The 24,962-nt window shown below is 36.7% G+C and overlaps 1 protein-coding gene across 6 annotated transcripts in view; it reads right to left on the reverse strand.

Moving 5' to 3' along the window:
• Positions 1-822: 822 nt before the first annotated feature.
• GULP1 (GULP PTB domain containing engulfment adaptor 1) overlaps positions 823-24,962 on the reverse strand; it is a 253,662-nt gene continuing 229,522 nt past the window's right edge. For 2 of the 6 annotated variants that reach the window (XM_067549051.1, XM_067549048.1), the window contains 3 exons: positions 19,651-19,789; positions 11,841-11,935; positions 823-3,055 (listed from right to left, as the gene is read on the reverse strand). In XM_067549051.1, coding sequence (XP_067405152.1) covers positions 2,984-3,055; positions 11,841-11,935; positions 19,651-19,789 — 306 coding nt within the window. In that variant the 3' untranslated portion in view covers positions 823-2,983. Of the gene's footprint in view, positions 3,056-11,840; positions 11,936-19,650; positions 19,790-22,541; positions 23,421-24,962 lie in introns of those variants that run through there. The other 4 variants (XM_067549049.1, XM_067549047.1, XM_067549053.1 and 1 more) reach the window with 3 other exon arrangements.

Raw genomic sequence — 24,962 nt, forward strand, 5'->3', positions numbered from 1 at the left:
TAAAGTTATAAGGCCAGTAAAGAAGCAATGTGCACAATAATGTTTTATGAAGATTAAAAAAAAAAGTTTAAATTATTTTTGACCGTTTTTATATTTTGTGACATCAGTACTTATGAAATGATAGTACTTATCAGAATGACAGCCTTAGTGACTAGTGTCCCCCACAACCAGGTTTAGCACCTGCACCGCAAACCCTACCAGTGTGACTGACCTACAGTGACCACGTCCAGGGATGAGAGAACCTTCAAAAACTTACATACATGCTTAACTTAGTCCCACTGAAGTCAATTTGTAATGCATGACGAATATGTAAATGGTCACAGCTACATAGCCTCCAAAATTGACTTCAGTGAGACTACTTCATTGACTTCATACATCACAGCTACAATGAAGTTAATGGCACTATGATAGTTTAAACAAGTTCAAGATCTGCTCCTAGGTTTATTAGTATTATTGGGCGACAGGCAAAGAATGAAAACAAGGCTGGTGATTTGGGAAGCAGAGCATATTTCCACTTACCAGTATGAAATATTTGCATGTATGGGACATGAATCATCTCTTATTACTGGAAACATTCTCCAACACATGTAGAGTATATCAAATTCCAGTAAGTAAGAGTAAGCTTACAACAATTTACACCACCTGACAATCTGCCATAATGTGTAAAGCTAAGCACCTGTGAAAGAAATTGAAGTACTGGGTCCCTTGCCATGCAATTCTTGGCCTTTTGAGGTGGAGTTTATAAGACTTTTCCCCCACTGAGTTCTGTGTAATTTATTAAATGAACAATACAATTTATTTAAAAACATTTATTTTAGGCAAAATTAAACAGACAATTGAGATTACATAGAAATACAATTTTCAACCAGATCACTAAACCTTTTCATTAAAAATGCGCCATTGCGTTGATTTAAGTATTTTTGTATGGATTAATCAGTTTATATACTATTTAATCATGCTGTTTGCAGATTCAATTGCCATAAAAATCAGTAAAGAAAAAGGTTTCTTAAAATGTGCAAATATTATCTTAGTATTGTGTTACCATTGATAGTAAATGGCCACTAAATATATGCTTATTATGTAAAGCTTTTTAAAGTACAATAAAAATACAAATTCTATTTGTTAAAAAAAGCCATTGATATGGCTACTAAACATCCTCATTATACAAATTCCAAAATACTATAAGACAAACAAAATTATAAACACTTTTCTTTATGAAACATATACTACTCTATTTGTTAGTGATCATATGTCATTGTGTGCGTGCACACATGTATATGTATATGAATATTGAGCAAAGAATAAGAGAGGAAGACTTACATAAAGTAGAACATTCAGACCCCAGTTCAGCAAGTTACTTAAGCACATGCCTAACTTTAAGCACATGACTAGCCCTTTCCCCCCTTCCCCCCGCCCAAATTGATACTAATGGGACTACTCTTATGCTTAATGTCAGATTATGTGTTTAAGTATTCTGCTGAATCAGGGCCTAAGAATATATGCTTAAATGTAATATTGCATAAATGCATTTTTTCTCTGTAAACTTTAAGACAATAAGCTCAAAAGCAACATTTCATGAACTATAATGTACGACAAAAAGTAAGTCTTTCGGGCGAAACCCCCACACCCCAACAATCCTACTAAAAATCCTCTGAAAGTTCTTTTTCCCCTACAGTGTTTGTAAGGGGGGAAATTATGAGGGTTTTATGGATGGGAGGGAAGGAATATCCCTAACATAAAATTTGGGCACACTGAACAAAATCATGGCAAAAGTATAGACCTTAAGGAACAAGTTCATAACTGAATGAAAAAATGCACGAAGAAAACGTTCACTTATGGTTTATGTTAAAGGTTTGTGAAAAGTATGTATTGGCAAGTCAACAATATACTAACGCCCAGCAGCAACTTGGTGTGTGTGTGATTATCAATCATAATGCAAGAATCTTATTTTCTCTATTGCGTGAGCTACTTGTGGGCATTTATGGTCTTAGTATTAGCTCTCACTGAATTGTTGCTGTAGAACGGCAGCATGACATTTAACAGTAACGCTACAATGTTTTCTCAACATTTCAAGGCCCCAGCCCTGCAAACACTTTAGCATGTGAGTAATTTTATACACGAGGCGTCTCAGTGCAAGCAATGGCGTTACTAAATGTTTTTTTGGATCAAGGTCTTAGTTTTCACAACTATTAAATACAGCTGTCATGTAATGAATTCCAAATTACAATCATCATACAGTATGTGCAACTAGCTTAGCTATAAAACATCAAACCAGAAATGCATAGCATTAAGTTTGTCCATTTTACAAAAAAACTGTAACATGTATACTAGATCTCCCTAATGCACTTACCAAACATTAGCTAGCATATTGACAATTAATGTTATATTTACTTTTTAAAATGTGAATTAAAGGCCTAAAATATTACATATGTAAAAGGCTGATAACAATAGTGATTGTGTACAGTTAACTGGAATTAATTACATGGCATCCAGATTTATCTGTTATTTACATACTAATTTTCAGTATGTTTTACTTCCTTAACTGGTATTTAAAATTTTTATTGTACAATAATCATCCTATTGACCTGAAATTAAATAGTGGCTTGAGGTGATTAATTTTAAAGTGTCACTACTCAAATATTATGCAAAAATTATATTGTCTACTAACAGAAAGAGGTATCTATGAGGAGTTCTTTAAAGAACTTCCCCAGCTTAAAGTGAGTACTCTTTAGGTATTGCAAATGTCTGTCCAAGTATAAGAGAGAGAAATACAACAGTGTTAATTCACATTGCATATACAGGTGTGACTTTTTACATTTGTACAGGGAAATATTGAACCTAAGTTGGAGTTTTACAGAAGCAAACTTCACAAGAATTAACACATTGAAAAATATAATTTTTGGCACATGAATAATGTCTGTAATACTTGTTCTGAATTAAAAATAAAGAACCATAAAAGAATTTCAAACTTCTGGTCTTGGCATCAGCACCTGCTGTCTAGCGGGTCCAGACAAAATACTGTGCCTTCAAGAGTTAGTCCCATTTTGAACCCCTCCTGTAAAAAAAAAATCAGACATAGTTAATAAAAAAGTAGTCTTTTTCCACAGATATAAACCCCAGTCCTGTAAACTCCTGAATGCAGGCTTATCTTTAGGCATATAAGTAGTCCTCATAAGCGCCCGTGGAACCATTCATAGGAGTCAAGTTAATCATGTTTGCACTTTTTTTTTTGCAGGAATAGGTCCCAAGAATACAACAATTCAGTGCCAGAAATTAAGGATCTTCTGGCTTTGCACAAAAATGCAAACTGAATTTAAAATCCAGATCACAGAGTGAATCATGCACATTTTAAAATTTGGTCATGTACAAACATAGGGCTGATTTTGAATAAGTTCCTTTAAATCAGAATAGGTGCAGAAGAAAAAATGTAGCACAATACATACGTATCTGAAAATAATACATAAAACAGAGTACAAATACACAACATGTATCTTAAAGACAAAATGAATAATATCAAGTGGTAAAAGAACCAAAGGAATGGTTTGTAGCTAATGTGAAAACTTCTGAAGATTTAATGGCATATACCCATTTTTTGTATCTTCCACGTATTTTCTAAACAGATACCATTTTCAAGAAATTCACCATATGTATCCTTACTAATACTGTTATATTTCTCCATGGACAGTAAATCCCATATATTAAACTCCTTATTACAATTTTAATTGGGATGTTGCTGGGAGATTAACACTTTCAGTAATTGCAGCTCTTAGTGTGCCTTATCCCCTGAATTTAATCTAAGAAATGTTGAGCTGCTGGTTGAAAAAAAGAAAAACCTGAACACTTCAGGACACTGATAAACATTAGAAAACATTCTGTCTCAAGGAACATACTCAGGGGAACTAACTACCTCCACATGGTTTACCAACACGACAGGCTTGTGGTATATGAGGATGTGGAGACCTCCACAACTCACAATAAATAGGGATAAAACAGATCCTTTTCTCCATTTAGCAGAGAGGCTGCAAATCTACCTGGATCATCATACATGGATCACACAAGGGTAAAGAAGGCTTCTTATGCTATTCCCTTCACTGTTCACTCATATAAAAGCCAGGCACTATTTGGCCCTACATTCCTATATTACACCGTTTAGACAGAAGAGAACCTTAACTTTATCATTTCCTCACTTCTGAGTGGTGAACTATGGAATCCTAACACTCTCTTTCATCTGGTTCTGCTATTGTTAACAAACACTATGCAGCTAATCAACTGTGCAAGAACTACACAACCTACCTTCACTCAAAGCATTGTTAAAAAATGCAAAACAACATACCTGATCCACTGTGCATATTTAAGGTACAAATTTTAAAGGCACATAATGTAATCACATCAAAACTGATTGCTATTAGAATACTCAAAGGTAATTTTCAAGACTATCACCTATTTTCATGTCAAATTTCAGCTTTCTCCTTCTGCTTTCTACTACTATTTTCATGATAGAGGAGTTAGAAGCAAATTAAAGGCCAGACTCTGCCACTCTTTCATTGAGAAGTACATTACACCTTCCTCTTTACTCTAGAGGGACTACTTTTGAAGTAAGGTACTACTCAATGTAAGTAAGGACAGGGATCTGACCCAATGCATTTGTTTTTATGATAGGGAAAGTGTTCTTGTTGTCTTTCCTTACTCTCCTCATCCTTAAAAAAATGCCAGACTACTTTGGCTTGAAATTTCAAAGAAGAATCACTTTTTGAGCAGAGACTGAGGCCATTTCTACCTTACCACTTACCAGAAAAACGTATGTCACTCATGAGTGTGGGAAAAAAAACACCCTTGAGTGACATAAGTTTCACCAGTATAAGCGGTAATGTGCACAGTGCTATATTGGTGGGAGAATTTTAGCTACAGTAGCTACCACAGTAATGCTTATTTCAGTTTTCTCCTCAAAGTAGGACATACGTGGGAAATGTTGATGATGTGGTATCAATTGAACAGTGTGTTTTTATGAAGCATCTAAGACAAAATAATCAAGGATGATTTTAAGTCACCCTTATTGTGGTTAGATATAAACTCAAACTTCTATAGATCTAGTCTTCTCTTTATATATACTTGTAACTCTTAGGTTTCCACGAATAAACAGCATGCATGTGTTGTACATCAAAAAGATACCTTTGAAAGTTAAAAGGCAAATCAGACTCAGCGAGCCTCATCTCATGAAAAAAATTCAAGTCGTATGTTAGACTTTAAAGTGTCAAAATATTTAATAATCCCACCTGGAATTATTAAAGGCTGGAAAATAATATTAAGAGAAATAAAAGGGGTTTAATTATAATGTGGTCTGAGAGTTTCCAGGCAAAAGATTTTTCTAACAGCAATTTCATACCAAGATCAAATTACAGGCCAGAATCACTATTGTGATTCAGCAACACTAAGCAGCTGCAGACTAAGCATGAGTGCTTTGCATTGCCTGGGTGGCATAAAATAGCCAAGAGCATGTACAAGAGCATGTACAAAATAGCCAAGAGCAAGAGAATGTACCCCTCTCCCCGGCATCCCTTTTTTATGAATTTTACAAGAGCTGGCAACACAGAAAGCACAGAATCATTAAACACAGAAGAATTGTTCTAAGCAAACATGATATATACAGTTAGAGGCCAACTACAGACCTGGTGTAAGTGGGCATCTCTCAGCTAAATGCAATGGATGGAGTTGTGTCCACTTACACAGCAGCTAAACTTCTGATCTTGTATGTGTGGGTACAACACATACTCATTATGAATTCAAGAGGAGCACTTACTCGAGTTGAGCTTGCAGGATCAAGCCCTAAATTGGGCCTAACTTTTAAAGCCCTCTGTTGAATGTGTATGAAGTCTTTACTGATCTCTTAAAACATAAAGAACGGATTCATTTCTGATGTTGCAAAGGGGGAAATTTGCATGCCCTCCAGTGCTCATTGATGCAGGTGCACCAGCAGAGGGGCTACAGGGACTCATCCCCCACGGAGGACAGCTTTAAACTCCAGCTAGGGCCCTGACAGAAATGGTTAGAGCCCTGCAAATCCACAGATATCTGCATCCCCAGATGCGGATGTCCATGGACCATTTCTTGCAGATCCTGGATTGGATGGTCAGCTAGGTCAGGAACTCCATGACTTCTGGGGCAGGGCTGGAGCAACTCCCAAGCCAGGGGCGCAGATGGAACAGCTGATCAACTGTAGGCAGTCAGGAGGGTTGAACAGGTGATCAGCTGTTACGTGTGAGGGTGTGACTGAACAGCTGTTAGGCGGCTGGCAGGGCTCAACAGCTAATCAGCTGTTTGGAGTGGCAGGGGCTCAATAGCTGATGGTGGGCTGCGGCTAAATCTAAAAGAAGGAGAGTAGATTGCGGGTCGGGTAAAAGTTTATTCCCATGAATGCAGACTGAAATGAGGATCTACATATCTGCATCCATGCAGGGCTCTAGAAATGGTACCTGAGGGGATACACTGAAACCTGTGTATTTGGAGGGTGTCCTGTCCTTGCCCCTTCATACTGTGAGCAGCATAGCACAGCACAGTGGAGTGGTGCTTCAGGGTCTCAGCCATTGCGCTCCCTACTCAAGGTGGCATTCCACCACTGGAGGCTGGTTCTTTGGGGAAAGAATGAGCCAGGCCTTCCGTTTTTTAAAAGCACTTTGGGAGAGATTTTGGAGGATTTGCTGACAGTGCAGGACCCTCCTTCTTTCAAGCTTTGTTTTTGGGCTCAAAACTCCCAATTCTTTTCAGAAATAGAGCAGCTGTTTTTACTTGTTCCTGTCTTTTTATTTCAAACAGACTGCTGTTTTATTATTTATCACCTGTTGTGTCCAGTATGTTTTGTCTTTTACATATTTCTAGCCTATTTCCTGCCTGACATTGATTTTTGTTTGTTTGTTTTATTTTGTTTTTGTTTCCGACTGTCTTCTTTGTCCGTCCTTCTGTGACCTGGCTCTGCACTTTCTATGACAAAGTTTAGTCCTCCAGTCCTTCATAACTTTTTCCAGTATTCTACATTTACAAAGCAAACAAAGATAACTAAATGTTCATGCGTCTGTAATATGAATGACAAAGAGAATGGAATAAATTACAGTCAAGGTTTGGTCCATTAAAAGAATTCATGCACCATATTGTATCAGAAGTTTATTAACATGTCTTTTGTCCTTTATGATTGTAATTAGCAAACTTCACAACTAAAAGAAAGTGCTTGTTTAGTTGCCAGATATGTAACTAACACTACATATAGAAACCTGCTTTCCTGAATAAGAAGGATGTCTAAGAAGGCAAGTTTGCATTATTATTATAATGCCAGGAACTACAGTATTAACATGCGTACACTTAAAAATAATCAGACTAGATTATCACAATGGTCCTTTCTGGCCTTGGAATCTATGAAAGACACAGGAAGTAATTGCACTGCTCTATTCAGCACTGGGCAGGCCTCAGTTAGAGTACTGTGTCCAATTCTGGGCACCAAACTTTAGAAAAGATATGGATAAATTGGAAAGTCCAGAGGAGAGCAACAAAAATGTGACAGGTTTAGAAAACTTGTCCTATGAGCAAAGGTTAAAAAAACTGGGCATGTTTAATCTTTAGAAAAGAAGACTGAGAGGGAACCTGACAACAGTCTTCAAATATGTTAGGGGCAGTTATAGAGAAAATAGTGATCAATTGCTCTCATGTCCACTGAAGGTAGGATAAGTAATGGATTTATGCTGCAGCAAGGGAGATTTAGTTTATATATCTGGAAAAACTTTCTAACTAGGTAAGCTCTGGAATAAGCTTCCAAGAGAGGTTGTGGAATCTCCATCACTGGAGGTTTTTTAAGAAAAGGTTGGACAAACACTTGTCAAGGATGGTTATGGTTTACTTGGTGTTGCCTCTGCCCAGGGGCCTGGACTAGATGACCTCTCGAGGTCCCTTCCAGGCCTACATTTCTATGATTCTAAATAGGCTTCTGCAATAGACAGTTGTCTTTTTCAAGAATGTGCCATTTTGAAGATGTTTATGTAGGATTGTTAACCCTTACCAAAAGCATTCTATCAATAAAGGATCAATAAATAAAGCTCTCCTTATTATAGCCAAACTCCATTGAAAGCATGGAGTAAAAGCTGAGTAAGGACATCAGGATTTGGCCTACCATCTGGCTGAGAATGGCACAAAGAAAAGTAGCAGAATGGCATAAAACTTCAATCCACTTAGTTCTTGATTTAAATGAACTGCAAGTGTTGAATGACTGTTTTTCACATATTTTAGAAATGTAAGACTGGAAGGGACCTCAGAAGGTCATCTAGTCCAGCCCCCTTTCCACACTTATATTGATTATTAGTTGAGTGTCATTTCCACAAAGGTATTGATTATTAGCTTAGTTATTACTAACATATTTGTATAACTATTTTACATTTTGTAAACGTTTACAGCAAATATGTAAAGAAAGTACATTCTTTCCTCCTTGGATCACATCCTGCCTGCTTTATTCACATGAATAATCCCATTGGCGTCAATTTCCCTAATCAATTAACATGAACAGGATTTGATCCACTGTCAAATAAGTGTCAATTTATTCTTTGAAATCTACCATTTTACTTTTGAAGAAGAGGAGCCCTCAGAAGCATGTCAAAAATTTAGACTGGCATTTTTTACTTTCTTCCAAGAATTCTCTTGTCTCCTGAGTGGGCTGGGATTAGAAGGAATTTATTCTGAATTACTTTGATGTTTACAAATATTTTTTATTGAGTTCTGTTTTGTAATCTGCAGATTCAATCAGTGAAGTACAGCACTAGCTTTCAGAGGTTTCCTTGGACATATGTTCTTGAATGTGATCTTAAATACATAAATCTGCTTTTATTTTTTAATTCTGCCTATAAGTGTGGCCAGTAGCTTTTTAAAGTTCTATAGTTCACACTGGTTTGGCTATGATTTTTTTTTCTGTTTACACCCATGGAAGTGGAGGGAGAAACAGCATGTATCCCACTAGCCTGCTCACTCCCTTTACCCTCTGTAGACTCTAGATAATGGGAGATGGGGTGGTAATGGTGCTGTGAAAACAAATTAACTCCCTTTTACAAGGAAAGGGGATGATCTGTGTGCAGTGTGCGCCCTTTGTGAGCAGATAAGGGGGTGGGATGATGTATAAAGGCATGGGCTACTTTTGCTTTTCATTTAACCATTTCTTTTATCTGAAGCTCTCACAGTTAACTCAGAACAATTGAAGCTTTTTGCATGCTTTCAGGCACACAATTTACACACTCAGGTTTTAAACAATTATATGGGTTAAGATGTTGTATATTTATTGCAAAACCCACATTGCGTGTGCGTACCTCCCTTCACCTCCCACTCCCAAAGACCAACACTTTCAGCTGTAATAATGATGATGTCAACTGAAATGGCTGGACTGGAGAAAAATGGATGAGCACTTATGCTTCATTTCAGCATTTCTGAGAGAATTTTTGGAAGGCAGATATTCTTTTTAAAATAATTATATTAAATATGTTGAGAGCAGTCAATACATTTTTCATAATATTTGTTGTAAATAAAATAGGATTTAATATTATCTCTAATACACAATATTTTTTATTGGAAGGGAAACTTATACAAGCACAACAGATTGAAATATATTATTTGTATGACTATATATATGTACTTAAGCTACTGCAGACATGCAGGATTTTTTACTGAAGGCGCTGCTGTCTCAATAAAACAGTATGTTCACCATGACTTTGTATTTCTTCCTGTATTTTTAAAGTCCAGGCAGTAATTTTACCAATAACCCCGGAAATCACTCCCATTTGGTCTGAAATAGCCAACTCTGTTGATCTACAGGGTTCCCAGCTATGCCCATCTCCTGACTTTGTGGAAGGGTGGGTACATTGAAGACTAGGATTTGTGCACAGAGGACTGGGATCTGTAGCTGTGATCGTGGTGAGAAACTCCCATTAACAAGCAAACTGCATATTCTGCACTACTCTCAATTTCCAAGCTGATTTAATGTGAGGCCCCAGGTACAGTGCATTCCGGTAGCACAATTTGAAATGATGAAAGCATGAATGACAATAAAAATGTCTGTATCTAAAAAAAATGGTTATAATCTCTAGGAGACAGAGAAGAAAAAGCACTGTCCTGGCCAGGGTGGCCATGGAACTGATTAACAGCAGATGATCAAATAGGACCACCAGATTGTGAACTTGTTTCATATTTCTTTCCACTTTAAAAATATGCGAGCAACTGACTGATCCTAACCAAGAACCAATTTATTATGTAGATCTTATAACACAAAAACCTAATGTCAACAATTTTGCCTTTGAAATTCAAGTGTGAATTGGAAGCAAAAATTGCCACAAGTTTTTCAACATCCCCACATTTTCATATGCCAGAACGGAGGGTGCCTCATATTGTGTCAAAAGGGCATGCAAGAGAAACTAACATCTCTCAGAAACATCCTTCCCCCCCACAAATTCCAGATACTTTTGGGTAGAATAGGTTGATAAATAAGATTTGCCTGCAGAGAGACTTTCACTAGCAACCATCTGATGATGAAAATGTGAAAATTAACTTATACAATACCAATGTAAGTGATAGCGAAAAAACAACCATATCCAAATAAGGAAATGAACAATGTGGGGGAAAAAGTCTGTAAATTATGACTTGAAGGATAACTTCCCCTGCAAAAGATACCCAACCAACCAGCCAGCCAATCCTCTATTTAAAACAACAAAGTCCTGCAAAAAACATTTGCCTAAAAATAGATGTGAATTACAGACATGCATATATAGACTAAAATATAATCCTAATACAAGATATCAGTTATACAGCATGACCACTTTTTAGGATTTTAATTATAACAAGTTGACTTAATATTGATATTAAAATACGATATACCAACCATCGCTGACGCTAAACATCCAGGAAAGCACAAGAAGATAAACGAGATATTAGAACTAGTAAAAAGCAATATAAACTTTTTAGTTAATTTTTTTTTGCATCAAACCATTGATTTAGTCTAACATTCTTTATAGGGTGATATCACATGCATTATACAATCAAATCCAAAGCCCTTTGTTGAAGAAATGATTTAAAACAATGCTGTGGAAATTCCACAGTAAAACTGTTGTAGCTAGATTTTCCAGATGCCAAACCTCTTAGTGCTATGTCTCATGTCCTATTAACTTTAGCTCTGCACAAATATTAGAACTAGTGCTGGTCAGAATCTTGAATTCCTGGTCCGCTGTAAATTTCAAAATGAAAAAATTGTTCCAAAATGGAATGATAAATGAAATTTAAAAATTTCCCATGAATGGGAATTCCAAAGTTTCATTTTTATCTTTTCTAAACATTTTCAAGTCTCCCCAAGTTGCCCCATTATTTGGGAGCCCCAGCTGCCGAGGAGCCAGGCACGTAAGCTGGCAGAAAACCAGGCAGGATTCTATTGGAAACTTGCCTGGTTTCTCTTGGAATTTTGTCAAAATCAGGATGGTCCTGCAGAGCATTTTGATTTCAGCTAATCATTTTCTGACAGAAAAACAATGTCAAAAAATTTCCAACCAGCTCTAATTAGTACACTTAAGTGCCAAATGTATTCTTTCTAAAGACACTGAGAATATTCAGTTAAGAACACAGGCCGGGACTTCTAAGGTTGCCTCAGAGAGTCAGGTGTTCAACTCTGAAGTTTAGTGGGATCCATCCACAAAAATCAAAATTCATTCTTCTTTGTATAGTAAAGAACAAATTCTTTACATGCCACAACACACAGACCGCTATACGATGTAATATTACATAAATGTTCATGTGCTAATGGAAATAATTTATTGAAATGATAAATAAGTGGTTACCTGCATCTCATCTAGTTTGGACTGAATGTCTGGAGGGAAATCTCCTGCTCCACAGCTAAAAGGGTCAAATGGTTCTGCTCCAAAAAGATCTCTCTCTAGAATGAAAAGAAACATTAAGCCAAGAGTCAGTGACATATGGAAGGAGTAGCATGGTGTGTGGAAAGCATGTTTCCCTACAAAATAATCTGAGCAGCAACATTTCCCATCATCCATTTTATGAACAGCAATGTTTAAATATAAACTTGGAAATCTGGTCTGGTTTAGCTTATTTTCCCACCCTTTCTAAGCATGCTGCTATCCAAGCTGATGTTTTGGCTTCTTCATTTGTTTTCAGTTATCTTTCCTATGGGGTTTTTTGGTCTGGTGGGGGGCTGTGTGTGTGATTTTCAGTTATTAACATATCATAGCCTAGCTGAAGGAAGTTCAGGCCTTACCATTAGTCTCTTTGAGGTAGGCCTAATGGCACAGTCCTGCAGTTATTGTGTGTGGGAGAAACTGCAGAGCTGGAACTCATATGCAAACTTGACACAACCAAACTGGGTCTGAATAGGGACTTGGAATGGTTCTCTCATTACAAGAAGTAATTGTCACTGCTCACACATTCTCACCTTCTAATCAACGGTTGTGAATAGGCCTCATCTACTCTAACTGAATGGACTTTGCTAACACCTACCCTCCCCATTGTTGTTCCTTATCCTTGGATGTATGTATATACCCGCTATCTGATTTCTATTTCTTGCATCTGACGAAGTGGGTTGCAGCCCACAAAAGCTTATGCTTGCAGAAATTAAATTTGTTAGTCTTTAAAGTGCTACAGGACTCTCAATATCTTCAATATCACTTTACTATATTAGGTCAGTACTACAGTAATCTTATTTCCTCTGATTTGTAGCCCAGTTCATTTATTTTTTCCGTCTCATCAGCTACAGATATTTTTTTCTCCATAAAATGAGTGCTATGCAAACATGTTACTCCTGTCCACACTGGAAGCCAGCTAAACTGGTTTTGATAATGATTTTTCTAATACATTTTAAACACATTGGTTGCACCACTTGCAAAACTAAGTAGTGTGAGTGTGTGTGTGTATTATTCATACAAAATCAAGGGTTGAAATCTTAGCCCCACTTAAGTCAATGGCAAAACTATCATTGATTTTAATAGGGCCAGGATTTCACCCACCGACTTGGTCCCCATGCCAGCCCACCACTGAGCAAGACTGCTCCTTGAAATTTTATCGTATATGTCCATTGTAGGGGAGCATGGATTTTTAACTAATAATTTAGTATTATGACATGGTTTTAAGCTATTCTGATTTTAAAATAAAGGATATTAGAATTTTCATAATTTCTCATTACAAACAACTTAAAGTATCATGTGCCACCACATATATAACTAAAATTACTTCTTTTGCATTTTTCCACGACAAAGCCATGGCTTTTCCTCTTTTTGCCATGCTAAACAACTAGCCTTAAGTATGTCAAAATCCATTTGAAACAACAAATATTAAGAGGTTATTTTAATGTTTCTGTCATACTTAACATTAAAGTATTGAAGCGAGCAGGAATTTGATTGGTTAAACAGAACCTTACAAGCTATGGTTACATTACGAGCCATACAGTTACACAATACGGCCTTGAATCTCAGGACCATATCCTGGTCCCCGGTGCAGCTCCTTTATGTCATCAGAAAGCTGTCCACTGTAGTCAGATACAGACCACCATGGTATAGGAGATTCCTTAGCTATCATAAAGCTGCTGTAACTGGGCTCTACACCTGTGGCTTTCTGTACAACAAAGAGGATTTATCTAGGATGCACTGAAGAGGTATGACTGGAGTATTCTTCTGTTCTGGCCATGCCCAGCTGGTAGTCTGCATATGTTGAGCAGCTGAAAGTGCTCTTACCTATGAGTGCAGAACCATCGTTCTCCTGTAAAATGTTCCAGAGATACACGTATATTCATTATTCTAGATGTGAGTTACACTCATTTTTATTTAGTAGTTCCACTTCATAATACCAAGAAGATGATACTTTTCAGTGTGGTTATTGGACTTGTCAGATAGCTAAAGGCAGTCAGTCTTTGATATCACGTCTTACCAAACACTTAAGGCATACATCAGTGAAACAAAAAGCCAATGGCTTTTGCATTTCTTGGGCTGCATATAACTTCACATTATTTTTAAAAGGAAGTTTCTGAACAGTCAATTGATATGGAATAGTTTCAATAATTCTGGAATATGTTTCATCTGGACCCAAACCTAGAAGAAGCGGTTCTGCTGAAGTCAATGAGTCTACTCACGTGTGTAACGGTTGCAGGTTCAAGTGTTTGATCAGCAATTTCTCCCGTCAGGTGAGGGAATGGTTTGTTATTTATTTTATGTAACTTTATCCTTCTAAACTTAGCATAGAAAGACTTATTCTAGATGCGTTAACCATAAATTGATGTTCAAAATTAATGTTATAGATATGCATTCAGTGCCATAGCAAGTAAAATTTCCTATGCAAACTGTGTTTGAACACATTCAACTTCTAAATACTTGTTTTAGGGTTGGGTTTGATCAAATGCTATTCTTTGGGAGAGGGTTGAAAATTGAGTTAAACTGAGCCAGACCTAATGACAGGCAGGTGTTGTGCAAGCTTCCACACACAGTTTTCTTCAAGCAGCCCTATACCGACCAACAACATTGTCACTGTTCTCCTGAACATAGGTTGCCAGCTGTGTGGTAAATTGGGGCTAGGTAACAACATTTAGGCACAGCTGTGTTATGGAGGCAGTTGCATCCCCTCCAGGGGATCACCACCGCTTGTCTCTCAGAGCCTTCCACCCTGCATGGGCAGTGCACAAATCTCTACCCCCCCTTTAATGGATGCAGCTTCCATGTGTGAGTAGTTCTCTCTGTGGGAAGCACCTCCGGTCTACAGAAGTGGAAGGCAACATTTCAGTTTGAATGTGCGACACTTGCACTGTATGAAATACAGCCTAAGAGCAGGTTAAAAATCAGCAGATACTTAAAAGTGAAACTAGTTATTTGTTATAAAAATGACTATATTACACACATGCATTATATATACAGAGAGAGAGAGTGTGCGTGTGCGCAAGAGAGAAATAAAAGCAATTTTCAAAACAGGATTTAGAAATAATGCACCTGTCAGTCTGGTTATCTCCATAACTGAGAATAACCCCTCAAAGAGAGTTACCATTGTAATAATATAGTATTTCCCATCCTGACTATGTACATTATGATAGAGGTAACACAGATCCTTTTTGACTACATGATACAAAGCAGGTGATATTCAAATTTGTTGTAATATAACTTAAAACATGAGAATTTCTCACTTGGCAATTCCTTTTTGCCACTACATAAATCCATTGCACGCCCACATCCTGAATACTGTGTGTGGTTCTGATGACCCCATCTCAAAAATGATGCATTAGAATTGGAAAAATAACAGAATGGCAGAAAAAAATTATTAGGGGTACTGAACAGCTTCCGTATGAGGAGTGATTTAAAAGAGTGGGACTGCTCAGCCTGGATAAGAGAGAACTGAGGGTAGATATGATAGAGGTCTATAAAATCATGAGTGGTGTGGAAAAAGTGAATAAAGAAGTGTTATTTACCCCTTCATATAATACGAGAACCAGGGGTTACACAATGAAATTAATAGGCAGCAGGTTTAAAACAAACAAAAAGAAGTACTTCTTCACACAATGCACACAATGCAAAACTCATTGCCAGGGTCTTCTGAAGGCCAAAAGTATAACTGGGTTCTAAAAAAATACTAGATACATTCATGGAGGATAGGTTCATCAATGGCTATTAGCCAAGATGGTCAGGGCTGCAACCCCATGCCCTGTGTCCCCCTAAACCTCTGTCCCCCAGCCAGAAGAAGGGACTAGATGGTGAGGTGGATCACTTGCTAAATTTCCCTGTTCTGTTCACTCTTTCAGAAGCATATGGTGATACCGGCAGGATACTGGGCTATATGATCCATTGGTCTGACCTAGTATTGCTGTTCTTCTAGATACAACAGATAGACCCTATGATGATTATTTAAGGGATTCTAATAGTGTTTATTAGAATTTTTACAATGGAAATAACTGAACTCAGTTCTTCATGGGTAACTAAAAGAATAACTAAACAACAGATTTTTCAACCCTTGTATTTGCTATCTCTATAAATTGTGGAGGTGAACTTGAAAATTTAATTTAAAATTGAGTTAAACTGAGATTTCTGTGCTCATTAATCTCACTAACCAGGCTAGTGAGACAATTCTGTATTTAAATAAGTTTTAATTAACCTTTTTAAAATTATTTTTTGGCCTCACACTTTCTAGTTTGCTCAAGATCTCTAATTTCTCAATTTGTGACAATGCTGATGCCACATGTCTCATTCCAGCAGTAATACGTTGTCAGCCATACCACAAAAAGAGATTCTGGATTATTTCACAAACTGGGAAAAAAAAATCATTGGCTAGTGGGAAGCACTCAGCAAAAAATCTGGATTTAACTCTATTTTCATTTCAGCTTTGCAGTTCACCATGAAGAACCCCATCTAGTATTCTGAGTTCCATTCCCTTTCATAGAAAATTTCTAACTCTTTTGTTTGTATTCCTAATTGAAACAAAAATAATTTCAAAGCACTGAAATCCTCTGTGAAATAGAATTGTCTTTCTCCTCATAGCTCTATCCTGTATACAATGGGGATGGATAAAGGCAGCTACTGAGGAGCCCTGAGCCTGGAAGCCTGGGATGTCGAGGAGCTGGGCTCCAAAAATGAGTCAGGTTCTGAAAGCCGGTTTTGAAAGTTGCCTGGTAGGCAGGGTTCTGCCAGAATCCTGCCTAATTTCTGGGGGGGGGGAATCATCAAAACCAAACTGTCTCTGTGAAACGTTAAATTTCAATGAATCAGTAAATTAAGAGGACTAAATGCCTTTTTGAGATTTTAGCAACTAGCTCTAAAGGGAGCCATTCTGGGATGGACTGGGGGTGTAGATGGAACATGCTATAACTTTCACCAGGAGTCAGTCCCATGAGCAGGGGAGGTGGAAAGGTGTCTTACAGCTTCCTTTGTATTCTTCCTTGAGTCCTAAAATCCCAACCTGAATATAGATTACTTTGTAACACAAGTTTATACAGATAAAAGACCCAAACCTGTCCTTTTTGCGCGTCCCAAACTGCACTGATGTCAATGAGATTTTGAGAACATAAAGAATATTTCAAGAGTATCCCCTTTAACTGAGACACATCAGGCAGCAGAAAGCGAGTTGTAGGCCATAAGTGAAAAGATTTGTACCGCCAGACTACACCAATATGATGTGATGTTTAGGATTTGATTCTGCCAGTCTTTGGTAGTAGTTTCCCACTGAAATCAGTGCAGTACAGTACTACTCAGTGTTAACAAGGGTGGCAACATTAGGGATATTAGCAGTTGTAAAGACACTAAACAGTCCCTCAATCATTCAGTGTCTGCTTAAATTTCTGGCATGTGTACCCTTCTTCCCCACTTTTCAGAACTTTTGTCACCCTCTGGATTGAAACTGGATATCCAGGTTATCAGTTCAATTTAAAATTCCTTTCTTTTTCAAAATCAAATTGGTTTACCAATGGTCAGATCAAGACAAAAATATATTTTCTTTATATTTTAGCAATAAAAGGGCTTATTCATTAAAGTAATGGAATTTGCAGGCATTACTGGAGCTACTCATTGAGCAGTTGTTTTCAAAGAATCATCTCCAACAATTCCAAGATCTCTTTCTTGAGTGGTAGCATCTTAGTTCAATCCCATCATTTTGTATGTATAGTTGGGATTTTTTTTCTAATGTGCATTACTGAATTTCATCTCCCATTTTGTTGCCCAGTTACCCAGTTTTGTGAGATTCCTTTGTAACTCTTCACAGTCTGCTGTGGACTTAATTATCTTGAGTATCTTCTGCAAACTTTGCTACCTCACTGTTTGGCCCCTTTTCCAGGTCATTTATGAATATGTTGAAAAGCACTTGTCCCAGTTCAGATCCTTGGAGGACCCACTATTTAGCTCTTTCCACTGTGAAAAATGACCATTTATTCCTACTCTCTCTTTCCAATCTTTTAACTAGTTTCTGATCCATGAAAGGACCTTTCTTCTTATCCCATGACAGCTTACTTTGCTTAAGAGCCTTTGTAGAGGGACCTTGACAAAGGCTTTCTGAAAGTCCAAGTACACGGTATGTGCTGATTAGTCTCTTTTGGTTTTTGGTAGAGAGCCAGATGCTGTGCCCATGAATATGGCAGAATCAGTAGCCCAATGGTTTTAGAGCCTTGCAACAATTGGGCTACTAGTTCTGCCACATACATGGCCACAACATCTGTAGGAATTTGTTGAAAATATTGATTTGGTACTTCCTTTATGGATATGTATTACTTAATCAGTTAATGAAATTATTAACACATACAACACCTAACCCCGATGTTAGCAATCAACTGTTCCAGTAATATTACCTCGTGTTCAAAACTCATGAGTCAGTCCCCAAAAATCATGAGATTGACTTTAAAATCATGAAATTTTAAAATATAATTAATGTTGGTTCTCATTATCCACTTTATGATTTTTAAGCCTGAGGTTTACATTTTCAAGATTTTCTTTTCAACCAGGAGGGCTAGAAATATACTTGTTTCATTAAATGAAAGCTGAGATTATGTTGTAACCAGAAGACAAAAGCTGGCTTTAAGAAAAACACCAAACATTACAAAGCTACAGTAGCAAGAGTTGTCAACACATATAAACAGCCTTTCAGTTCACCTTTAAATGACAAATTCTCTTGCAGTGCTTTTCTGCAAGGTTAAAGAAACGAAAACCTAGGCTGATCTTAGTCTCATTTACACCACTTTTCTACATTGAGTTAACTCGACTTCATTGGAATCACTCCTAATTTACACCAATGTAACTGTGATCACAATTAGGTACCATTTCTGGTACCTTGTGCCTTTGTGCCTGATCCTACTTCCACTGAAATCAGTGGGCTTTGCCACTGACCTAGATGGGACCAAGACAGGGACCTTGATGAGTACACTAGGTGGGAGATGTGCAAAGAAATATTCTGTAAAATCTGCAGGTCAAATTGAGCCTTAATACGAGTAGGCAAAATACCAATGACTTCAGTGTAGCTGGGCTGAATTAGATACTCCATCTAGAACATTCTGGGGTCAAATTCTGAGCGTTCAGCAACTCTCAGGATAGGACTCCAGACCATGCCAGGCAATAAAATGAAATATTCCTCCATCATGGTGAAATATGCAAACAGAATATAATACTTCCATACTAAGATTCTGAGCTTTTATCCTCGTTTCTCATGGATGACATGAAAAGTTACATGAACACTAATTCCCGCAATGAACTCTGAATATTCAGTCATGAATTCAACTCTCCCTTCTATGACATCACCACTCTTCCCTAACCCCACCAAATGGAGGTTTTCAAAAAATATTAATATTGCGAGCAGCAATAAAGAAAACGTAACTTGAAGTCAAAATACTTCCTGGGTTAACTTTAAAAAAATATATTATCACAAGTAAAGCCACGCTTTAATTCCCAACCAAACTGCCTCACATTGTGTATATGATAGTTTCATCAATTAAATGAATGTATTCATTATTTAACTTGGCAGGAACAGCAAAGAATTTGGGGCAGATGGTATAAAAATGAAATGGCATTATCAGACATGTGAGTTACAAAAACAGTATTTGACTTGCCATGAAAACGTCAGTAAATCATTTTAGATGCTTTATTAAAAAAAAACAATGTAAGCAAAAATTAGGTCAGTTCCAAAACTTACTGATCTCTGCAGATCTACTGGGTACTGGAGGAGGCTGTGTGCCATTGCGAGTAGGTGTTGATGACTGAGGGGATATGGGAGAAAAGGGAACCATATCAAAGATGTCAGTGGAGGGTGATTTAGGTGTCACACTGCCTGCCTACAATAAGGACAATAAATATTAGGGTAATATTTCACATTGAAAATTACAATACTGAACTTTTCAGCATGCAGATAAGAGCTACAATATCAAAAATAACAGCATGCAAAAACCAGCTCCTGATACCAAGCAAATGGCATTCACAACCAAGGGTTTATGAGACATGCTAAAATCTGAATAGCATTGTAAATTTCACATTTTCAGTATATCTCGGGTAGCCAGAAATAAATGACATTTAGACCTGAAAGAGCTGGACTCTAAGAAACGACTCTAAATTAAAAAGAATTTGAATAAAAGTATTATTCCTAAGACCCATTTAAGATAACGGGGCAACAGCCATAGGCTATCCATTTGAATGTACAGAAAGAATGCATGAAATTATAATTCCAATAATTTTTCTTTACTAATTTCTCCTTATATTATATGGTTATTTATTTGATGACCTACGAGAGCTGCTGTCCTCAAAGCTTGGAATATATTTTGAGATATGCAATAACCTGGACATTAAACACCCTGACAACAGGTAATATTAAAATCCAGAATAAAACTTTTTATCATTGAATGGGGAGCAGAAAATATTTCATTTTCAAAGCCCAGGATTTTTTTTTTAAAAGCAGATTTCAACAAATAAGGGATAAGCAAATAAGTTACCATGGTTCCAAAGTCATAGCAAAATAAAAAATATTAATCACAGCTCATACAGCAGTTCTACCATCACTCCCAGGACATAGAATACAGCACAATCAAGTCAATAGAGAACAGACGCTAAAATTCAATTCAAACCAAACTAAGGCAAAATATATACCACTGATATGGGATACAAATATGCAAGTTCAGTTTTACTCACATTATAGAAAATAAGCTTCTAGAAACTAGAAATACTATAAGACCAGGTGAAAAATGTACTCCTTCCTAATTATTTTGCAAAATAATTCCAAGTTTGGTCATAGTGGTGACATGAAAGAGGTTTTAACTACAGGATTAAGACAGACAGATTTAGGCAGATTATCCCAATGCTACAAACTGTGTGCTAAGCAGCCTTACAGATGCTGGCCCATGGGAGTTCCAAAGCCCTCTTGGGCCATGCAGCTGTAATGGGTATGCTGAAGAGTTATTTTCCTTTCTTTAGTAGTCACTATGTATCTCAAACTGTCCCTTCACAGAGATGCAGTCACAGACCGTTCCATTCCAGGAAAGAAGGGCAGACCAGGAGATCAGGATGATTCCTTAGCAGCACATTCACTCCTTGCAGGATCAAATAAAATCTTCTACCCTTATAACTAGGTTATTAATTAATTATTATTATTATTAACATAAAGTCCATAGACAAGCCAGAATCAGCTCTTTCTCCTTCTTAAGGCTACATATAAAGGTTTCTCTCATCCAAAGAATTCTCTCATTCAGCATCACACCAGGAGGTGGTGAGGAAGAAAGGGAAGTAGAGGAGAAACAAATTCAGGAAAAGGAATCACTGAAAGTTGGAGGCAGAAATCTCATTTTCAGTACTTCTTCCTCTCTCTGCTCTACTTCCCACCATGCTGGGTTTTTTTTCTAAATGTTGTTTTCTGCAAGAAGCTAACCTGCTTCTTTGCTGATACATAGACTTCTACAGACTGTATTGCTCGGAAAGACATATATATATATATATATCTGTAAAATATACACACACACACACCATTACAAATACATATATAAAATATAAAAGTATATATATAAAAATAAAACTTGAGCTGGAGAGAGTCAATTATTTATTTCCTGTATATTCACATATATAGTCTTTATTCAATAGCCTTTTGTGGTATTGTTTTCTCAAAATCAAGAAATTTCCAGCTTTGAAATTTGGAATTCATATTTTATATTTATATTGTGGGATCTGGACATACTAAGCCCCTCTGAGAATTGGGCCATTTTTATTTAGAGTATTGACACACCTAATTCAAGGACTCCACATATAAAAAAAAAAATCTGGCTGGTGTTTTTATTTAATTCTATTTAAAATAAATAATTCTCTCACACATGTTATTAGAGTTCAAGATTAGAGTTCAACTTCTTTTATAATATGATAATTTATATGGGACTTTTCTCTCTCTCACACACACACACACAAACACACACTCTCTCTCTCTCTCTCTCTCCTTGACATCAAGAGGTGTTAGTACATGCACTTCAGTGACAGCCTATGGTCCAAAGGCTCTTGAGGGCATGTTGTTTATATGAAATAGACTCTTGTTAGTCTGTACATAGAACTCCCATTAACATCATGGGAGTTCTGTGTATAATTTGCTGCCTAAGTGACCCAAACAAAGTAAACAAAAAATGGACTGATCTCATACTCCCATGCAAACAGAATTCCCATTGATGTGAAATGGGGTTTTGTCTGCATCAAGAGAGTGATATCAGGCCTTGCAGGTATGTATGAGCCATAAATTATCCTACATTCACATGCAGATTTCCCACTGATGTTAATGGAAGATCGTTGTGTGAATTGGGGCTAGTAGATTATAACTGAGAACTTAAATGTGGATTTAAATGAGAACTTATGTGGAAGCTATATAAATACATAAATAATAGTTGAGGTCAGTCTTAAATGAGTCTTTTTGGTAACAGTTTTTCATTCATATTTTGCTGCTGAATATTCCAATTTCTTATCATATTCATTGTATATTTTGAACCCATTAATACAACTAATGATATTAAGTTTGATAATTAGTAGTTAATTCAAAAAATAAATGTGAACTATTAAAATCTGGATGAACATGAGAGGCATTTTTATTCAGTAAAAACATGCAGAAAGCCATGATAATGTTTGCCAAATACAGCCAAATGTTATTTGCAAATGGTAAAAAAGGTTGTGAGTATTGATATATTGTTATGAGAAAGCAGTCAATATGCATGTTACAGATCATTTTAGAATAAAATAATTTGCAGCCTTCATTTTGCACAGAGTTCATATAAACTATAGTAAAACAAATATAATGGCTGCTTGCTCTTCTGGCTAGTCAATGGTTTCTCACTTACCCAAGTTCTTTCTATTGAAAAAATTAAAGCCCTCCAAATCAGACTTTTGGGACACTGTCTTGAATAATGTAAATAACTATTATTAGTATAATTACTCTACCAAAATAGCAAAGTAGTCCAATAAATATAGCACATACAGGTAAACCATTAGAATGTAAAGAATTCAAAATGTTAAGAAGTTGGGAAAATAAGGTATTATTTTAAGGATATGATGCAGGAACTATAGAACATCTCAAAAGTCTCCATATTTTAACAGTACCCAGAAAAAACCTACAATACATCTGATCTGTCCTTTAACCACTGTACAAAATGTATATTTTAATACAATCAACACACAACAGAGAACATAGGAAAATAGAAAAAAAAAGTTTTTGCACAGCAGGATTACACGAGGTCTTGGGATGCTGTATTCATTGACTGGCTTTGGAAGACCACTTTTTGAAGGTGGTGGTGTTAATAGTCCAGATGATAGTCTGGAGTCAGGAGAGCTCATAGGAGTAAGTGTAATGGAAGAGATATCTAAACAAGGAGTTGAATCCTCATTATTACACCAGAAAAAGATGGAGGGTCTTTGAAACATATGTTGATCATTATCAGACTTTATGTGCAGCAGCTGTAAAGGAATCACAGAAAGAAAATATTCTAAGGAGTAGAAAGTGGTAACGTAAGGGAAAGAAAAATGCACAGTTTATATTTTAAAAAGTTATTTGCAAATTGCTGTTCAACAGAATGCTAAAGATTTTTTTTAAATCAAAAGAGAACCCTAAAAACCCACAGTAATAAAAAGTATTCCAGTATTGGTGGGAACAAATAAGATTCATATATTAAAAATTTCATCAAAATACAATGAATACATTTTTAAATGTGGGCACAATGGTTGCACCCACAAAAATCTGCATGCAACAACTTATCTACAAAACCCTGTACTTGCACATGCAAAACAGTAGTTAGGCACATAATTAGGGAGGAAAGTTGTTGTCGTGGTTAAAGTACAGGCCAGAATCTAGTTCTCTGTTATGTTAATACACAGTTCCACTGACCGTTTCTTTTTCCCTCAATATAAAGAAAAATTCATACAATAAAAATCTTCTTAAATAAAAGCCTGCTATGTAAACATTTCAGGGCATTTGTTTTATTTTGAATAGGAAAATTGTATTGGCTCCTTTGGTCACTCAGATATAGAATATGAAAATTATACAGTTCCTGCACAGTAACATATATCCTTATGACATTTTTAGCAGAACAGTAATGAATGCACTTTTGAGCTGAATTGAGATGCTTTTTACTAGATAATTCAAAAAGTGTCTAAGATCTATCACAAAGGCTCAAATCCTCTTTCCTCTAGCACTGGTGCTCAGCATCCATAAGACAGTGGAACTGCTGTGGTTGTGCTGAGTGGGGAGTCTCTTGCATGTGAACTGGGGACAACTGGCACAGCAGCTCTTTCCAGTTCAAGATGGGTGAAGTATGAAGGTTCTACCGATCCTCAAGTACTTTCCATGCAAGGGCATGAGGGGTGCAAGGGCCAGAGTAGCTGCTGCAGCCTTTGAGTAGCATCACGGGGACTGGTCCTTTTCTATTCTGTGACCTGGGGAGAGAATTCCTACATCCCTCCCTTTCCCTCATCCCCCAGTCAGCAGGGAATCATGTCTTTGTAGTGGGCGCTAAGGTGTGTACTTATCTCATCACCCCAAAGTCTGTCCGTCTTTCTCAGTCCACTTGTAAAGAAGACAGTAAAATCTTACTTCCCTGATTTTGTTTCCTTTATGTAGTTGAATTTTAGTTAAATTTTTTAAGAAGTTGTTTTAAAACTATCCTAACAATGTTTTCATTTATAAATCTATATGCTTATCATTTAAAAAACCAAACAATAAACAAATACCCCCCCCCCCCCCAAAAAAAAACCAAAACCAAAAAAAACCCGAAAATATAACAAAACCCTTGCATTTTTTTAAAAGTAAGTGGAAAGATTTTGTTTGTTCATTGGTTTTAGCTGCCAAGTTCTGAGTTGAGGTCAAGGTTGTGTGCGTCTCATGAAAGAAAAGATGGCATTAAAAACGGCTAAAGCAGATTAGGGAGCTGGATTCTTTCCTCTGTTTAGGTATCTGTGATGTCATCATTCCCTTCCCTGTCCCCCCAACCCCATACACATTAA

The sequence above is a fragment of the Emydura macquarii genome, unplaced genomic scaffold (assembly GCF_026122565.2).
Source record: "Emydura macquarii macquarii isolate MOO-44397 ecotype Brisbane River unplaced genomic scaffold, CSIRO-AGI_Emac_v2 contig_1253, whole genome shotgun sequence".
NCBI lineage: Eukaryota > Metazoa > Chordata > Testudines > Chelidae > Emydura > Emydura macquarii.